The 16435-nt window shown below is 44.6% G+C and overlaps 1 protein-coding gene across 6 annotated transcripts in view; it reads left to right on the top strand.

Annotated features, from left to right (window-relative positions):
* FNIP1 (folliculin interacting protein 1) overlaps window positions 1-16435 on the top strand; it is a 60559-nt gene that overhangs the window by 19574 nt on the left and 24550 nt on the right. For 4 of the 6 annotated variants that reach the window (XM_031598446.2, XM_031598445.2, XM_090150715.1 and 1 more), the window contains exons 2-3: window positions 5536-5662; window positions 14141-14284. In XM_031598446.2, the coding sequence (XP_031454306.1) occupies window positions 5536-5662; window positions 14141-14284 (271 nt within the window). Of the gene's footprint in view, window positions 1-1317; window positions 4347-5535; window positions 5663-14140; window positions 14285-16435 lie in introns of those variants that run through there. The other 2 variants (XM_090150713.1, XM_090150714.1) reach the window with 2 other exon arrangements.

Below are 16435 nucleotides of genomic sequence, written 5' to 3'. Positions count from 1 at the left end.
CTAAGCCCTTGTTGTGAGCTGCTGCCCACCAGCTCCTCCAGGCTGCAGAACCCTGTGGTGACCCCAGCTCCTATAACGACCATCCTCTTGCAAATTTCTTTCTAAGTATAGGCCCCGTGGTTTCTCTACCTTAGGTGTCTCTTTCCTGCTCCCAGCCGTACAGCCATGCTGTGTCACAAGGATTACGTTGTACAGAAAATACCAATTGTGAGAACCAGTGATGTGATCTGGATCATCCTTATCCCTTGAAACCTGATAACGTGCTGTGTGTTTCAGGTGTTATTATTAAAAATTATTATTAATATTATTAAAAAAATAAATAGCCTGCCTATGCAAGACTCTGCTAATGGATGGTTTTCCAAAGCTGGGAGCATCATTAACAGGTTGCCCAAGGAAGTTGTGGATGCCCCATCCCTGCAGGCATTCAAGGCCAGGCTGGATGTGGCTCTGGGCAGCCTGGTCTGCTGGTTGGTGACCCTGCACACAGCAGGGGGTTGGAACCAGATGAGCATTGTGGTGCTTTTCAACCCAGGCCATTCTATGATTCTGTGATTCTGTAATTAAGTTGCCATGTATTGTTGTTTGTTGGTTCCGGTTTAAGTTGTGCTCTTTCAGAAAGATCTGCACAATTGTCTGTGTTCAGTGATGGCCAAATGGAAGGTGAATTACTGAACTGCACCAAGAAGGTATTACATTCTGTAGAATGCCCTTTCTGTGTGTCCTATAGACTCAACTTTTGTTGTATCTTCTAAAAGCCAGAAGAAAAATTCCAGTAACAGGTATTAGAAACGTGCAGAGGAATTTGGGCAGGTGAAGGGAATCCTTTGGAACAGATAATTCAGGTGAGAGCTGTGTGATACAGCATCCAGGCTGGACAAGGGCCGTTTGCCCTCCGCTTCCATTCACCTTTCCCTGTAACAAAGCAGGATCCTGTATGCTGTCAGGCTGTACAAGTGAGCAAGCTTCTGTTTGAATGTAACTCTGTGTGGAGCTCGCAGATAATCTACACCTGAAATATCCCATTGCACATGTTGGAACAGACTCATATCTACGGTGTAAGCTCTTCAAGACAAGGATGCTTACGGCTGGGTCTGAGCACCACCTCAACAGCAAACGTGAGGAACGTCGAGTGCAGGTGTTCCAGCTGAGCCCTGGGGATCCCTGTTCCTTTCCTTGGATGCTCACCTGGGAGCAGTGAAGGAAGTATTTTCTTCTCTGTGGTGGATCTGCTGTCCGCCCTGCCACGGCTGTGCTGTCTGCATTGTAAAAAGGTGCTAACATGAGAAACATGCAGAACAGATAAGCTAGCATAAACTATAAATATCGTTTGCGTAGATGCATTTAAAAATAGTTGGAAGTGATTCATCACCAGGCAGTTTTTATAACTATGGGTAACATGATGTAGGAAAACAATAGTTTGATGGATAGTTTCAGCCTAGTCTTAATCTTGTTTTGGGCAATTAAACTTTTTAGCAAACTCTCGTTCAGTTCCAGTCTGTTTAATTTTTTGGTCTGTTTGCTTCAGCTGCTCTCCTGCTAGCCTTCTAAAGTGCCTGTATTTAGTTAGTGAGATGCTACTTAAGTTGTGTTAATATGAAGTTGTTTTAAAAGTGAAGACTTGGGCAGGAGGAAATAAAGTATTGAACTACAGACTTAATAGAAGGAAGAAGTGCTGTATACGTTGTAGGGGAAACAAGGAGGAAGGAATGTTTTTGTTTTCCATTACAGGGGAAAACCTTGTATTTAATTGGCAGAGGGGTGACGAGGGATTTCTTTTCCTGTTGTTTCATCTATTAGATCTTTCCTGGAGTGCAGTAATACCAATTTAAAGCCATTCAGTTGCCTCTTGCTGAGAAATGTAATGAATTCCAAGGACTGGATGCGTAAGAAGGCCCATCCTTGGAGAGAATGGGGAGTTCTGGACTGCCATGCAACTCATAGAGATGCTGTGGAGCGTTTAATGGATCTGTAAATGCAAGTGTAAATATTCCTGGTAAAGAGGCAGGAGAGCCTCTAAAGGTGAGAGAGAGATGAGAGCTGAGCAGCAGTAGGGTGTAAGTGTCAACGTACATGAAAATATCCAGACCATGCTCTGCCAATTGCTTGTACCCGAGCTGCCCTGTGCTGGATCTGTGGCCAGAGGGACCGATGCTCAGATTGATGTTCCTTTCCAAATTGTTATGATCCATTTTAGCTACATATACGACTTGATTACAGCAGTTTGCAGCCCAGCTCCCTCTGTTGGCTTGCAGCCTAGTGGGAGAGCCGAGGCGCTCCTCCCCAGGGCCCCAGGGTGCAGGCAGCCCCTGCTGCTTCACAGCACAGAGTTCCCTGCCCACCTTTTGAGACTGAAAGAGGTCCTGTCAGTGTGTGCAAAAAATGAAGGGGGGGTATACAGAAAATAGAGCTGGACTCTTTGCATATGCCCAGTGCCTTTTGTCCTAGAATATCTCATTTTGTATGAATTAGTATTTGTTTGGTAGAGGGGCCAAAATAGTTTGTTTCTCTGTCCTGCCTTCACTCCGTGCACAAACTCACAGTGCTAACTTCGTGGCAGAGGCGTGAGCGCTTCCATTGGAGAAGAGCATCATTTATTTATTTTAACATGTAATCAATTCCAAGGAAAGATCAGCCCACGGCAGATGGGTGATGAAGGAAAGACTCCTTGTAAGAACAACTCTCATCTCCACATCAGCATGGGAGATGGAGACTCGCCTGTCATTAACTTTACTAGAAGGCTGAATTCTACATCTCCTAGTTTTCTGTATGAATCTCAAGAAAGCGTCAGCTAAATGTCAAAGTTAGTTTCCATTTATAAACACAACTAATTATATTTGGAAGATCTAGGTCAGTTTTCATCCAGCTGAAGAGCAGTGCTGGAGTTTTGCCCCATTATATTTGTTTTGAGAAGGTGCCCTGCGTATTGCATGCAGGAATTTGTTCGTTTCTGGGGATAATCAATCCAGACACCCAACCTGGCGGTCCTTTCAAGCTGCTAACAGCAAAAGTGGAGCCACGCTGTGCTCCATCTCCTCCAAAGGAAGGTGCCAGGCTGTGAGCTGGCGGGGCGAGCTGAGGTGCCAGCCCGCCTCTGTTTACTGTCTGTCCAAATGAACTTTCCCCCAGCTCCCTCCATGCTCCTGCTGCTTTGGGAAGTGGCCCATTATTGCCAGGGAATGTTTCTGCAAGGCCGAACTGTGCTTAAGGACTGTATTATGTAAACAGAGATAGCGCTTATTTGGAATTATCACAAATTATGATTTGAAATATCTACTAAATACTTGTCTAGAGAAAGTTAAAATGTCATGTGAAGAAGCTGAGAAGTAAACAAGCTCTTGTTACCTTGATCAAATATGTTTCCGAATACAGCAAGGGTTTTATATTTAGCTTTCTCTCCTCTTAGTGTGTAATCTGCTCTTGGAGCTTTTTATAAGTAGACTTTCCTAAGATCTGGAACAGCTCCTGCCCTTCTTTGCCAGTAATTTCAAAGTCAAATATCAGAAGCACTAGGTAATGGAAGAGGTGCTTTTGTCTGAGCCTGAAGGAGATTCAGATGTGTGGCAGTGATGGAGTGAATGACAGTACCTTTTTGGCAAGCAGTTTCTTGTTACTGTCCAAAACTACCCGTGTGTAGAACCCCAGCAGTCCATCTCAATAAGAGTCTCCAGACTTGTTAATTTCACTTCAATACAGGGAGATGTCTTCTCTGGAAGGAAGGTCCATCTCCAGCCAGATGCAGGCTTATGAGGAATCCGGCTCTGCTACACTGAGCCTCTCATGTATACACTGGGTTTGGTTTCTTAACATTTTCTGAAAAGCAAGATAGGGCTCCTGAGAAGATGCTGAATGTGAACTGTGATCTGAGCGTGTCACTGTGCTTGGGTTGTGTTGCAGAATTTGCTCAGACTGTGGTCAGCTGTTTCTGTGCTCTGGGTGCCACAGCACAGAGCTGTGAGGCTCTTTGCCTCCAAAGCTGGACAGCAGGCTATTTCAGTTTCAAGTTGCTCAAGCTTTTTTCTTGTAATAAGTTGACATTGGTTGCACACTATCTTCTCCGCAGGTTCTGTTTTTTTTTTTTCTCTTCTGTTGCTATGTGGTGGGGCTGAGGAGGTTAGGAAATGGATTTCCTCTCTCCAGGAGCCACATAACTGTGTGTGTCACATCACTTGTCACATGGGGATGAGAGGTAACAGCCTTAGGTTGCACCAGGCCAAGCTCGGGTTGGATATTAGGGAAAATTTCTTCTGCAAAAGAGCAGTCAGGGGCTGCACAGCTGCCCAGCGAGTGGGGGGTGACTGTCCCTGTGGGTGCTCCAGAGCCATGAGGATGCAGCACTTGGGGACACGGTCAGTGGGCATATTGGGGTGGGCTGGGGTTGGGTTTGGGGATCTCAGAGGTTTTTTCCAACCTGAATGATTCTGTGATTCTATAATTCTCCTAGCTGTGAGGGCTATGGGCTTGTATTGGACAGACTGAAAAACTTCTGGGACAACTGTGGCTTTGGCAATCCCATTGATTCTCAGCTGTGACCTGTTGCTGAAGTTGTTTGGTTGCAAATCATCAGTGTAGTGATGGTGTAGTGATGGTGTAAGGCTTTGGTTGATGAACTGGAAGGACAGAGGAAATAAAATTTACTGTAGTCATGGAGTATAGTATTCCAACATAGCAGTCCATGTTCTCATTAGTGCAGGTCTTTCTGCTGCAGTCTCTTTCTCCTTCTCCCGACCTGGGAGCCAGGATCCTTCAGTAATGGCTGGAAAATTCCAGCTCCTCACTCTCGTGTTGCGGTGTTCCATACTGGTGCAGCCTGCTGCAAACTAAGGATAAGGATGATAGAATTACACTTGAGCTAGGAAATGGCTCAGAACCAGCCGAGAGGAGATTCCTGCTGCCTTTGTGGACACGGCTCTTCTGCAGCACGTGGCACTGGGGGAGCAGGCACAGGGAGCTGTGGGTTCCTGCTGACACAGGCAGCAGTGTGGCTGCAGTCACACGGCTTAACGGAGATTATTCCTGAGTCTGAAGGTAGCAGAGACCTGTGTGAGGCCAGGTCCAAGCTGCCTGTGTTTGCCTGTTCCCTGCATCATGACATATATATTAATGCCCATGTGATTTTTCTTTACTTAAAGGAGAAGCCAATGTGAAGTTGTAAATTGCAGTGCTGAAGGACTCCCTTTTGCTTTTAAACACAAAAGCTGAGTTCTTCTGTGACTGATTTCAAGAACTTGAAGGAAACATGAAATATCACAAGGCAGAGCATGAAAGCCAGTAATGCTGCAGACATCATTGTATAATGGCTATAGGGCACTGCTGTCCTTTATGCCATTGCAATTTGGCTATTTGCAAGTGTAGGGGGGAGAACAAAATTCAGAAAGGCACAATTCTGGCTAGAGGATCAAAGGGTTTGATGAAATGACATTGCATTTGTTGGATTTTCAGTTTTAATAAGGTTGGCTATAGAGATAATGCAGAAAGAACAGTGCATTAAAGAGCTGTGGTAATTGATCCTTCTGGTGTTCTGTGTTTTAATTAAAGCTGGCCTTTGCCGGAGTTCGACCCAAGTCAGATCCGACTGATTGTGTATCAGGACTGCGAGAGAAGAGGACGGAATGTCTTGTTTGACTCCAGTGCTAAAAGGAAAATAGAGGATGTTTCTGTGTCGGTGAGTATTGTGCTCATGGCTATATTCTATATTTTTCAACATAAGATTGATAAAGTACAAAAGTTCTGCTTTAGTCATATTAACATTTAAACTTTGGTTACATGCAGAGCTATATTTAAAAGCTGCAAATTATTCAGGCTTCAGTGATTTCACTCTTAGCAGTTTTAAGTGCCGTGGTGATCTCTTTAGTCCTGCGTTCTTCTACTTTCTGCCCTTTCAGAGTGCACGATTCCTCCCCAGGGCTGCAGCTGGCAGTGCTGGGAGGCTGAGACAGGGTACACTGATGTTTATTGACAAGCTTTTATGACATAGATGCTTTCTGCAGCGGGATCTGCTTTCTGAGTCAGAAAATGCTGCTAGTCCCCTGTCCCTTCATGTCCCGGTTGCTTAGCCTTTGCCAGCTGTTGTTTCCATGCTTTGCTGACAGCTCTTTCATACAGTTACTTGAAAATTTTTTTTCTTCTGGCATGGTCTGCATGGTAATCTATTAATTGAAACTGTAATGGGTGCAGTCAGATGAGGATACTTCCTTCTAAGGACTCTGGCCAGAAGATTAATTTCTAGCCACAGTGCTGTTGTAAGTGGCTGTGTGAGGTTGGACAAATTATTTCACTGCTTTGAACTTCCTTTTCACCATCTCTGCAAACATTTGCAAAGCATTTTAAGTTATGCAAGCAGAAAGCACTGTGTCAACTGAAATTTCTGATCGCAGCTGCTTTTACCTCTAGAACCTACTCAGTTCCACAAGCAGAAGCACACAAAAGAAGGTGTTACCTGCAAGCCCTGGCTTTCATGTTGGGTGTTGGAGCACAGCCAGAAGGTTCACCCAGCTTTGTAAACACCCCCAGCCCTTTGCTGAGTGCTACTGCCTGATGCTTCCCGTCCTCATTCTGAGTGCTTCCTCCTTCCACACCTCCTAACCTCTGGGAGTCCATTTGTGGCATCAAGCCACTTCCAGACTTGTAGCACACTTTCTGCTATGAATCAAGGTCCCATTTCCTAGTTTGAGAACGTATGAGGTGAAGCAGATTTAACAAATATGAATGAAACACATTGTTCTTTTTAAATTTTACTTGTTAGAAGAGTTTTATTCAAGTATAAGTTCTTATTCTTCCAGCTGTTCTTGGCAGGAAAACAAAGGTTTTTAAAAACAAGATCTTTAAAGATATTTATTGTGATGAGTTGCTGGCTTTGCTTATTACCATTTCTTCATTCCTGTAAATGACACTTGTATAGTATGAACCCTCTTGCCATATTTCAGTTGATTTCTTGAAAGCCTTTTTAAGATAGATTGCTACTTTTACACTGAGATCGCACACCTCATTGTTTTGGTTTATTTCACAAAGACAGTTGACTTTGGCAGCTCAGTAGCAACAGAATAAGCAACTGATAATTAAGCTAATGCTGCTTCATATTATCTCTCCTTTGTTTTCCTCACTGACTGAAAGAGGGGTGTGGGTGGGAATAAGCTATATTCACTATCCCTATGAAATGAATATGTGAGAGTTTTTGAAATGTACTTCACCTGTCTCTGGTAAGTTGATATTTTTGTGTGTGTGTGTTGTTGAGAGACTTTTAAAGACAAAATGTTGAAAACTCTTGCTTGCTGTGGTCTCTCTCTTCTGCAGCACTCACATAGTGTCGTGTTAGGAAAAACTACTCTTAAAACGTTGCAGAAGCAGAAACATTACTCAGGTGAGAATGTGCACCAGAGTCCTGGGCTCAGCTTCTTGCAAGTTGAGTACAGGCTTGTACAGTTAGCAGCCCAGCCATTTTCAAGGGATTGCATTGTTTATTTTTCTCGCTCTTTATCATGATTTTCATTTGGAAAGACACACCCTGCCTATACAAAGACAGATCTTGGCACTAAGCACATTCCAAGGCACTCTTGCCCTTTTGCAGCAAGACATGTGTGTGGGCTGGGCGCTCTCCCTTGTGAAAGGCTATCTGTTAACAGCCTCACAAAGGCCAGTGCTTTCTGCATCTTCTCCCCCTGCCCCCATTTCCTTACGTGATTTATACCTCTGCATTTACAAGTGCACCGAGAGGAGGTTTGTGAGGGTGCCCAGCAGTAGCCAGGCTGTGCTGGCTCTAGTCCAAGCAGCCAAATGCAGAGCCAGGAAGGTGCCATTTTGCTTGATGGTGCTAGCTGTGCTCTTCAATTCCTGTTTTCTGTTGTTTCCAAGATGTGTAACAATTGTCTGATTGAAAGCAATTTTGATTTGAGTTGTATGCCTGCAGCAACATCAGCTATACTTTACTACATTTTATGTATCTAAACTCAGTGCACATCAGGAACTGTGTGCGGTGGACCAAGGCTGAACATGTCTCACTCATTTGAATTCAGTAAGGGAAGGTATGGATATAAAATTCAAGGAGCATTAGAGCAAACTTATCTGGAGATGAATGTTTAAAGGCCTGAAATAGGAGGCTTCAGCTTTTTGTTGAGTGAAGCTGCAGAACTTATGCTCACACCAAGTGAGACTTTGGTCAGTAAAGCATTACTGGGCTCGTGTTATCTGTGAGGGGCATGTAGTTATAACACAGATAAGGACTTTATGTCTGCAGTGAATATGAAATCAGCCTCTTTTTGTCTTCAGTAAAGCTAAGTATTGGATAAACAGAAATTTTGGGAGAACTTGTCATGCAGTGGTGGACAAAAGGCTGCCGAGACGTTTCTGATATTGCAGTAATGATATCTAATTGTGGTAAGAGATTGTCATTTTGCTGCGTTTTAATTCTGAAGTCTGCAGAGCATTGATAAAATACCTCACTTTTCAGGACTTCAGGACTGGAGAGAGAATGAATAGTGAATAGCCCTGCTTCTCAGCGGGCTCATTCCCTGCACATTCCCGTTTTGAGGACACTGACCCATGGGTGCCCGTGCTCTGCTGTGCACTGCAGGGAGCGATGTGTGCCTGACAGAGTTAAGCTTTGTGAGGCAGCCTGGTGACTCGGCACCAGGAATGTTGGCCGAAGGCTGTGCCAGGCATTTCCACCCAGACTGCCACTGCCGGCAGCTGTGGGCACTTGGCGTGTGGATGGAGGCCGAGATTCCCCGTTGTGAGCCCTATGCCTTTTTTGGTGCTAAGGAGAAGAGGTTCTCCCTTCACTTTTCAGGGGTTGGCCTGTCAATGGGTCGGGCCCTGCAAACAGGTACATGGTGCAGTGCCTTGGTAGCTCCTCATCTTCACAGGGGTCAGGGTACCCATCAGAGAGTGGCTGCCCTTTGACTCTAAACCACGAGCAGGCATACCAGAACAGGCATTTGTGTGTTAGGTGTGTGTGACAGAGGTGGGCATTGCTGACGTCTTTGCTAAGCAGCCTGAGCCCACACCCAGACATGCACATCCCGCTCAGCCCAGTGGAGCACTGGCTCAGATCCACTGCCTCCCCTCAGGAATTACTTCTGAGCTCATTCCTCCTCGTGGTCTCATTTCCAGTGAGACTGCATGTCTTGCTCCACACTGCAGCCTATGGCTGCGCTCTGCCAGCATGTTCATTCCTCTGTTCCTTCTCATGGCAGCACAAGGCCTGGCCAGGCCTACATGTGGCCGTGCTGCAGTGTAGGTGTTGTTCCAGCCCTGATGTGTGTGAGCGCAGGTACTCCTGAGCTCTGCACTTCAACCCAAGCATGACACACAGCTCCTGTTTGCTTTTAGGGTGCAGGCCGCAGGTGGCCCAGCCAGCCCTGAGCTCTCAGCCTTCATTCTGCATTTCCTGACTTTGCCTCGGTGCTTGGTTTCCCAACCCTGACGCCGGTTCACGCTAACCCTTGTGAAGACTGCTCTCATGCTGCACCATGCTGCTGCTCTCTGTGCACTCATGTCACATTCACAGTGCAAAGGCCAGCTGGGGTGCACAGGGCTGGCAACCGAATGGGACAGAAATGGTGCTGCAAGGGAGAAGTGGGAGGAAATGGGAGAAGCTGGGAGGGGAACCTTGCTTCCAACTGAATGGGTTCAGTTTCTAGCAGTTTGGTTTAACTGCTTATCTTCCTTTTGTGTTGTCCATGACAAGGAAGCTTTTAGTGCTGGGGACTGCAGAAAGATGTTGATTGACTGTACAAAGCGGAAAGATTTCCTAAGTCAAAAGAAGAGCCTGGAGAAAGGTGTGGAGGGAGCAGGAGGATGAGGAAAGAGAGAAGAAAGCGAGAGCTGAACTGTGCACTGTGCTGAGTCCAGATCCAGAGCTGGTTTGGCTGGGAAGGGTGAAAGGAGACGAATGGGAAGAGGGCAGTGTCTTGCTTCCAGCACCCAGAATGCTCTATGGGTTTTTTTTTTTTTGGAAGAAATGGAAGAGAGAGAGAGGACCAGGGATACAGAGTTTGAAATCTAGAGGTACAACCTTAAAAAAGAGCATGGGCTTAGATTTGGGGTGCAAAAGAGTCACCTTTGCCGTAACCTTGTCGTCTTTATTTTTGGGACAATTTAACTGAAAGGTCATACGATATTTGATCTCCTAGTGTGGCAGTTTCTTTCACTCCAAATGTCATATTTATCCCAAAGTAAAAAAAAATGGCATGCTGTTTTAAACAAGCCAGGATTAACTGCGTGCTCCAATATACTACAGCACTGGATAAATGTTGAGCAGCAAATTGCTTTGAGGGATTAGTAATCGGATAGTGAGCCTTTTGCTTTTAGGTGAGTTGTGTGAAATTGAGACTCCAGTCCCTATCTGGCACGCAGTGGACAGGTTTCCAGAGTGGCAGGGCCAGCGATAAAGGCACAGCAGAAAGGAGCTCAGACCCAGCCCTCCTTCCCAGCTCTGCCCTTCCTGTGCATAGGAACAGGAACTAGAGAACCCCAGTGAGGAGGCAGTGGCTTGTCTTTTTACTTTTCCCACTATCCTGTGAGTAATAGAGGAACTTGGCTGCTCTGGAAATCAAGTAAGAAAGTAGCTCTTGTCATCTGTCTTTAAGAGAGAGACCTGGATTGTTACAGCAGCTCTGCAAGGGAAGGAAAGAGTGCCCACTCCTAGACAGGTGCATATATTAATTACACATTCAGCCCAACACATATTAATAAAGCAGAAGAGTTATCAGTTTTTGAAGTAATTTTTCAGCTTTGTGTGCTACCCTTTGCTTAATAGCCTGTTCTGGAAATGGGGTACAGTGCTTCCAAATAATGACAACCTTATTTGAATACAGATTTCTCCATAACCACCACCACAGTGATATTTGAGCACCGGCTGTTACAGAGTGGTAGGAGAGTGTAAAACATACGATGACATTTCTCTTCCTTCTGTCACTCGCAGCCCCTAACACACACGCTCACAGCCTGGCATTAGTTCAATGCACCAGGCTCTTCTTGACTGTCTTGTTATCCCCAAACCCAAACTTGCTCACTGGAAATTCCTCCTCCTGTGCATAGCACTGTGTGTGCTTTCCACTTACTGAGGAATTTGTAGACAAAGAGTTAAAAGTTTTTGCTGGTAGAAGTGGAGAAAAGAGATTCCAGGAGCAGAAACCTACTTTGTACCCTGTTTTACTATAAAGGCCATCCACTGTACGTTTTCTTCAGAACTACCTGGGAGGTCTCCACGTCTTCCAGCAAATTATGACCTCTAATGTAAGAACTGTGCCTGTCGGAAAGTCTTTGGAGCTGGGCAGTATCTGCAGAGAGCTGGCAGAGGAAGAACAAGGAGCATGGCCACATAGGGAGAGCAGCACGGCACCGGCAGTGCCTGCAGCATCCAGCAGCTCTGTGCCTAGAGAGTGCATTATTGCAACTGTGTGTACTTGGAAAGAAAACCCATGGCTTAGAAGATTTTCCTAATACAATTCAAAAATAATTTGGTAGCGTTTTACTTTTGGAATTCCACCTTGCTTATTCTTCGGATGTAGTACTGGAATGCAAATAATCCCACTCCTTTGTTGCATGCTATCTGGGTGCACCTAAAATTGCACTGACCTTTCGTAGTTAGTAACTGTGGAGGAGAGGGACATTGCAGGTGCTTGATCCCATTGACCAACAGGTTATTCTTAAGCACATGAGATGTTTTTAACAGTGCAACAACCACAGTTTGCTGGTATTCTGCATTTTAGGTGAGATTTTATGTGCAATGTTCTGTACAGCTGGGTTTCTGAAAGATCCTGGCCTCCTTTACTGGCTCCTTACAGGAGTCTTGGTTCATTAAATACCACTGTAAATACCAAATGACCATTTTTCTGGTTCCCTGTTTAAATTAGACAGCTGCTGCCTCAAGATGCCAGACTCCCTGGTGGATCTCTGCAGAAAAATGCAGGAGGAGGAAAAATGAATTTAAAGTCAGTAATTTGCAAACTCAGCCTATTCTTTTAATGCACAGAAAATGCTGCACTTGTAAAAATGCATTTATTGGCTTTACAGTCTGAAGGAAGCTCAATTGTAATAGTAGATTTTAGAGGGAACTTTCAACATCAGATGAAAAATGCAAGCTGAAATGTGGTTTGCCTGCAAAAGCTGCTGTAACCCTGTGGATTTTATGTGGTTTTATCACATGATGCTTGCCTAGCCTAGGACATTGTTGTTTGTGTCAGAGATAAAATGCAATTCTAGTTCACGAGTTCCTACTGAAGTCATATGATTATCATTCACATGTTCCAGCCATTGTGTACTGTGCTCGAGCTGCAGATACGAGGCATTAGCAAATCTACATATTGCATGAATTCAACGTACTCCCCAGTATGTTGTAATGAGAGGATACTACTGTGGGAGGGCATGCATGTCCGTAAAGCACAGGACTCGGCGGCTGGTGAATGCTTCCTTCCCCTCTGCCACAGAACTACTGATTTGTCTGCACATTTTTCCTTAAGGCTGTCTGTGGCAGCAGCTCTATAATTGGAGCAGCCTTGCAGACTGCCATGTGGAGCTCAGTAAAACCCGACATTTTCCACTGTTTTGCCTAAATCTGCCCACGGTTTGGCCCAAATAAAAACCACGCGATGGAAAAAAAAAAAAACCAAAACACAACATCAACCTGCACAGCCTGGGGTAGAGGCATGGGATTCCCATTGCCAAAATCTGCCATCCTTCCAGCAGTGCGTGCAGCCTGCCTGTCTACAGCTGTGGCTGATGGCTGAGCAGAGGTGCAGAGTTAGCAACTTCCAGAACTGGAGATTTCACCCTTTCCCTATTCTACTTTTTCCTTTTCTTTGTAGCTATTAAAGATTGAAACATGCTTATGTTCTTGCCTGAAGTGGGACCTCGTGATGTAAGCCTGTGAGTCCGGAGATGAAGCTATGCCATGTAATAGCACTTTGCATTTCCATCTGTCCTTTGAACCTTGTTTCCAGTTTTCTTTGCTTCCAGCTTGCTCTTACTGGTTTGGTGATTGAATAGGAAACGTTAATGGATAGAGTCTTAGGGCAGTTAGTACGTAATGTGAAGTGCAGACTATTTCTGTCTCTCAGTGCTGCACACCAGCAAATGTAAATAATCCCAACCTTGCGTGGGTGTTTTGAAGTTTAATGAGCACGCGGAAAGTCCTTTGAGATCTTTCGGTGCAGAGGGTTGCCTAATGCCTAGATGGCATTAATTAACATGTGTGCTGATTCTGCTGAGGTTGCTGGGATTCGAAGGTGAAATGACAAATGTTTTTGAACCGAACGGTGGTGGAGCATCTCCAGGCCAGTCTTGGTAATACTGTGTGCATAGGGTGCCTGCAGAGATCAGATGACCCAGCCTTCTGGCTGCAGCCCTGTCTGAGCCCTCATAACTCTCTTTTTGCTACACTTTCTGAACAACATTTTAGAAACCACCGCTTGGACCATTTCTCCATCCTTTTGTGAAATTTCTCTGGCCTTTCTGTAACACCAGCTGTGGTTTTCAGTTCTGTCCATGCTTAGCCTCACAGCACGCTCATAGTAAAAGCAAAAGGAACGTGTCACCTCTGTGCTGCTATTCTAAAAGACCAGGGAACAGCTGGCAGAAGAAGGACAAGGGAAAGCAGCATGGCGCCGGCAGCTGGGGAGAAGAGCTGGGAGAGCTGCAAGTTGCACCTCTTCTCTCCACTTCACCTTGGAACGTAAATCTCTCCCAAAGTCTGGGCTGTTTGGCTCAGTGACTCCTGATCTGTGTGTTTCTGGACATTGTGAGCTGCCCATCACTGCAGTCTGCACAGCACTGGTGCAGGCTGTGCATGTCACTGCTGTGCCACCTCTGTGTCTCAGTGGGCAGCAGCAGTGCAGTGACAGCACAGGGAGCCCCTTGTTGTGGCCATCCTTCCTCCTGAGCCTGGTAGAGCTTCAGAGATGGTGGCTGCTTGGGAAGATGGAGTTGGAGAGAGCTGCTGGCTCCTGGCTCATTAGGATTAAAACAGCTCAGCTTGCTTTCCTCCAGCCATACTGCAAGAGATGTAATAAATGTTCTGTTAAATGTTTTCCTGGGGCATAAGCCGTTCTGCTGTTAAATGTCTTACCTAAACAGGTAAGTGCAGTGTTGCTAATTGGTGATTTCATGGCTGTGGGTCTTACTGTGGTACATGTTTGTATTTCAGAAACTCTGCAGCGATGCTCAGGTGCGAGTGTTTGGGAAATGTTGCCAGCTGAAGCCTGGAGGAGATAGCTCTTCTTCTTTGGATAGTTCAATCAATTCATCCTCCTCATTCTCCGATGCAAAAGAACAATGCCCAAAATATCAGGTGAGACTTCCCTTCCTTTTTTTGGTATAGCCGTCAAATATACACAACAGGTGAGGTACTGAATTTTTAAAACACTCAAAATTAAATGCTGGTGGTGGAGAAGTTTCTAATCAAAACCAGACTTTGGTTCTGACTGAATCATGTTTAATTCTGTAGCTTTGAGTTTGTAGTTTAAAACCAACCAGCTGGGGCTCTCAGGATGGGTGTTGAGTAGCAGAAGCTTCTCCAAGGCATTTGTTCTGTCTTGTGACCTGGTGATAACACTCGTTCAGTATGATCACACTTGGCATACGTATCCTATCTTGGTAAAAACGAGGTAGTTTGTTTTACTTCGTAGCTAAATGCCAGGAAGCACCACAGAAATATGCTCTCTATGGGGACAGTCTGTGTAACAGCTTTATAACGAGGGATTCGGTGCACTTGCGTTACGTTTTACATAAGAGATTTTGGCCATGAGAGTAGTTGGAGTCATCTGACACGGATATATTACTGTCATCTCCCCTTCCATGGATCACAAGTGTTTTATATTAAGCCACCCTAAAATAGAACTAAGCCCTTCCACTCTTTGTAATGAAGTAATTGTGTGTTTGAGGGAAGCTGCTATCTCCACACCGTATTCTGAAGTACAGTACTACTGATGTCTTAATCTACAAATGAAGAACCTTTCAGTGCTGACTTTCATACTGTCACGTTGGCTCTTGCTATATTTGGCGAGCTGCATATTCCTGTTTTCTCTTTCTCATCACACTCTTTTCCACAGTTTCAGTAAGATGAAGGCTGAAGGTCTGCTTTCCATTCCTGCCTTCCTGGAAGGGCATTTTGCTGTGGTTAGCAGCTTCCTTGCAGCACAGAATAACCTCCTTTGGGTATTGTCTGACCAAGACAAATGATGTTCCCCCACTATCCTGAAATTATCTCTCCTGCTGGGCAGCTTCTGTGCAAACAATGGTCAGGAATTAAAGAAAATTAATTTTCATGGTTAGCATGGCAGAATATTTTAAAGTTGTGGAAAGTTTTCCTTTTGAAGTCCTCATTTCCTCATGTATATCACCTAGTCACTGTCTTAGTGAATGGATGTGTGGCCGTGTCTGGCTCAGAAAGTGTGTGCAAGAAGCTTCCAGCTTAAATTGGTTTTCCAAAGAGTATTGTTGTGAATCATTTACTGCATTCCCCATACTCTTTTCAAACTGTGCATGAAAGGGTCCTAGCAAGTTTGTCCAGGCATGGGCCAGCCTGCTATTTTCTATCTTTTAACTGCTTTATTCTGTAGCCTTGAAAGCTACTTAATGTGTTCTTCTGTTGCTTTTTCAATGGTATAAAATGGAAGCCCAAACAATACAATGTTATTAGGACTTTTTATATAGTTCTTGGTTTCCTTGTTTCAGTACGTGTTGAACTTAAGGTGAGCATTTTTAATTGTTCTTTGGAAAGTGCAATGCAAGTTTTTGGACATTATTGCTCTGATGTCACTTCTTCTGTGCCTGTCAGTCCGTGTTTTCAGGGCTGAAAGTCTCCCTGGTGATGATATTTGAGATTTATCTATAGCATTGTTAATTTATATACATACTCAGCTATTGATAGTACATTGTGTACAGTAAACAGTAAATGCTTGAGGTAATATATTCAAAAATCTAATTTCCAAATAATGAGAATTTTACAACCTCTCGTATGCTAATGTGCAATAAGAAACACTTGTTGGTATTTCACGATCTTTTTTTAAATGCATACTTGTAAATATGACCTGGGGCATTGGGTTGTGTCCAAACTGTCGGTGCTGGGGGATGGGCCCTTTTTGCCAGGTGCTCCTTGGCTATTTTTCATTTGAGTTTTTAATATTTAACCCCTTTCCTCAGTTGATTGCACTCCACTTTGGTCTCAAGAGATTTTTATTTTGCAGAATGAAAGGCAAAGAGTTGAGCTGTAGCAGTGTTTCCTTATTAACTGCATTAAATATGTGCGCCTTCTGTTATGCAAAGTGAAGTTATCATCATGAAGTGCAGGTGAAATGTCGGGCTGAAGGAGACCACGGGTGCACCATACCACACTGTGCCTTCAGCATTGCTTGTCTCTGTCTTTCAGGGAAAAGGGAAATCCCTGTAATTAAATTTGAAAGCAGCTGATTTTCATTTTCTTTTTTTAATTTGGTTTCTT

The sequence above is a fragment of the Phasianus colchicus genome, chromosome 15 (assembly GCF_987193195.1).
Source record: "Phasianus colchicus chromosome 15, bPhaCol1.hap1.1, whole genome shotgun sequence".
NCBI classification, from domain to species: Eukaryota; Metazoa; Chordata; class Aves; order Galliformes; family Phasianidae; genus Phasianus; species Phasianus colchicus.
Note: the sequence above shows the minus strand (reverse complement) of the source record. Positions and strands in the feature narration are given on the sequence as shown.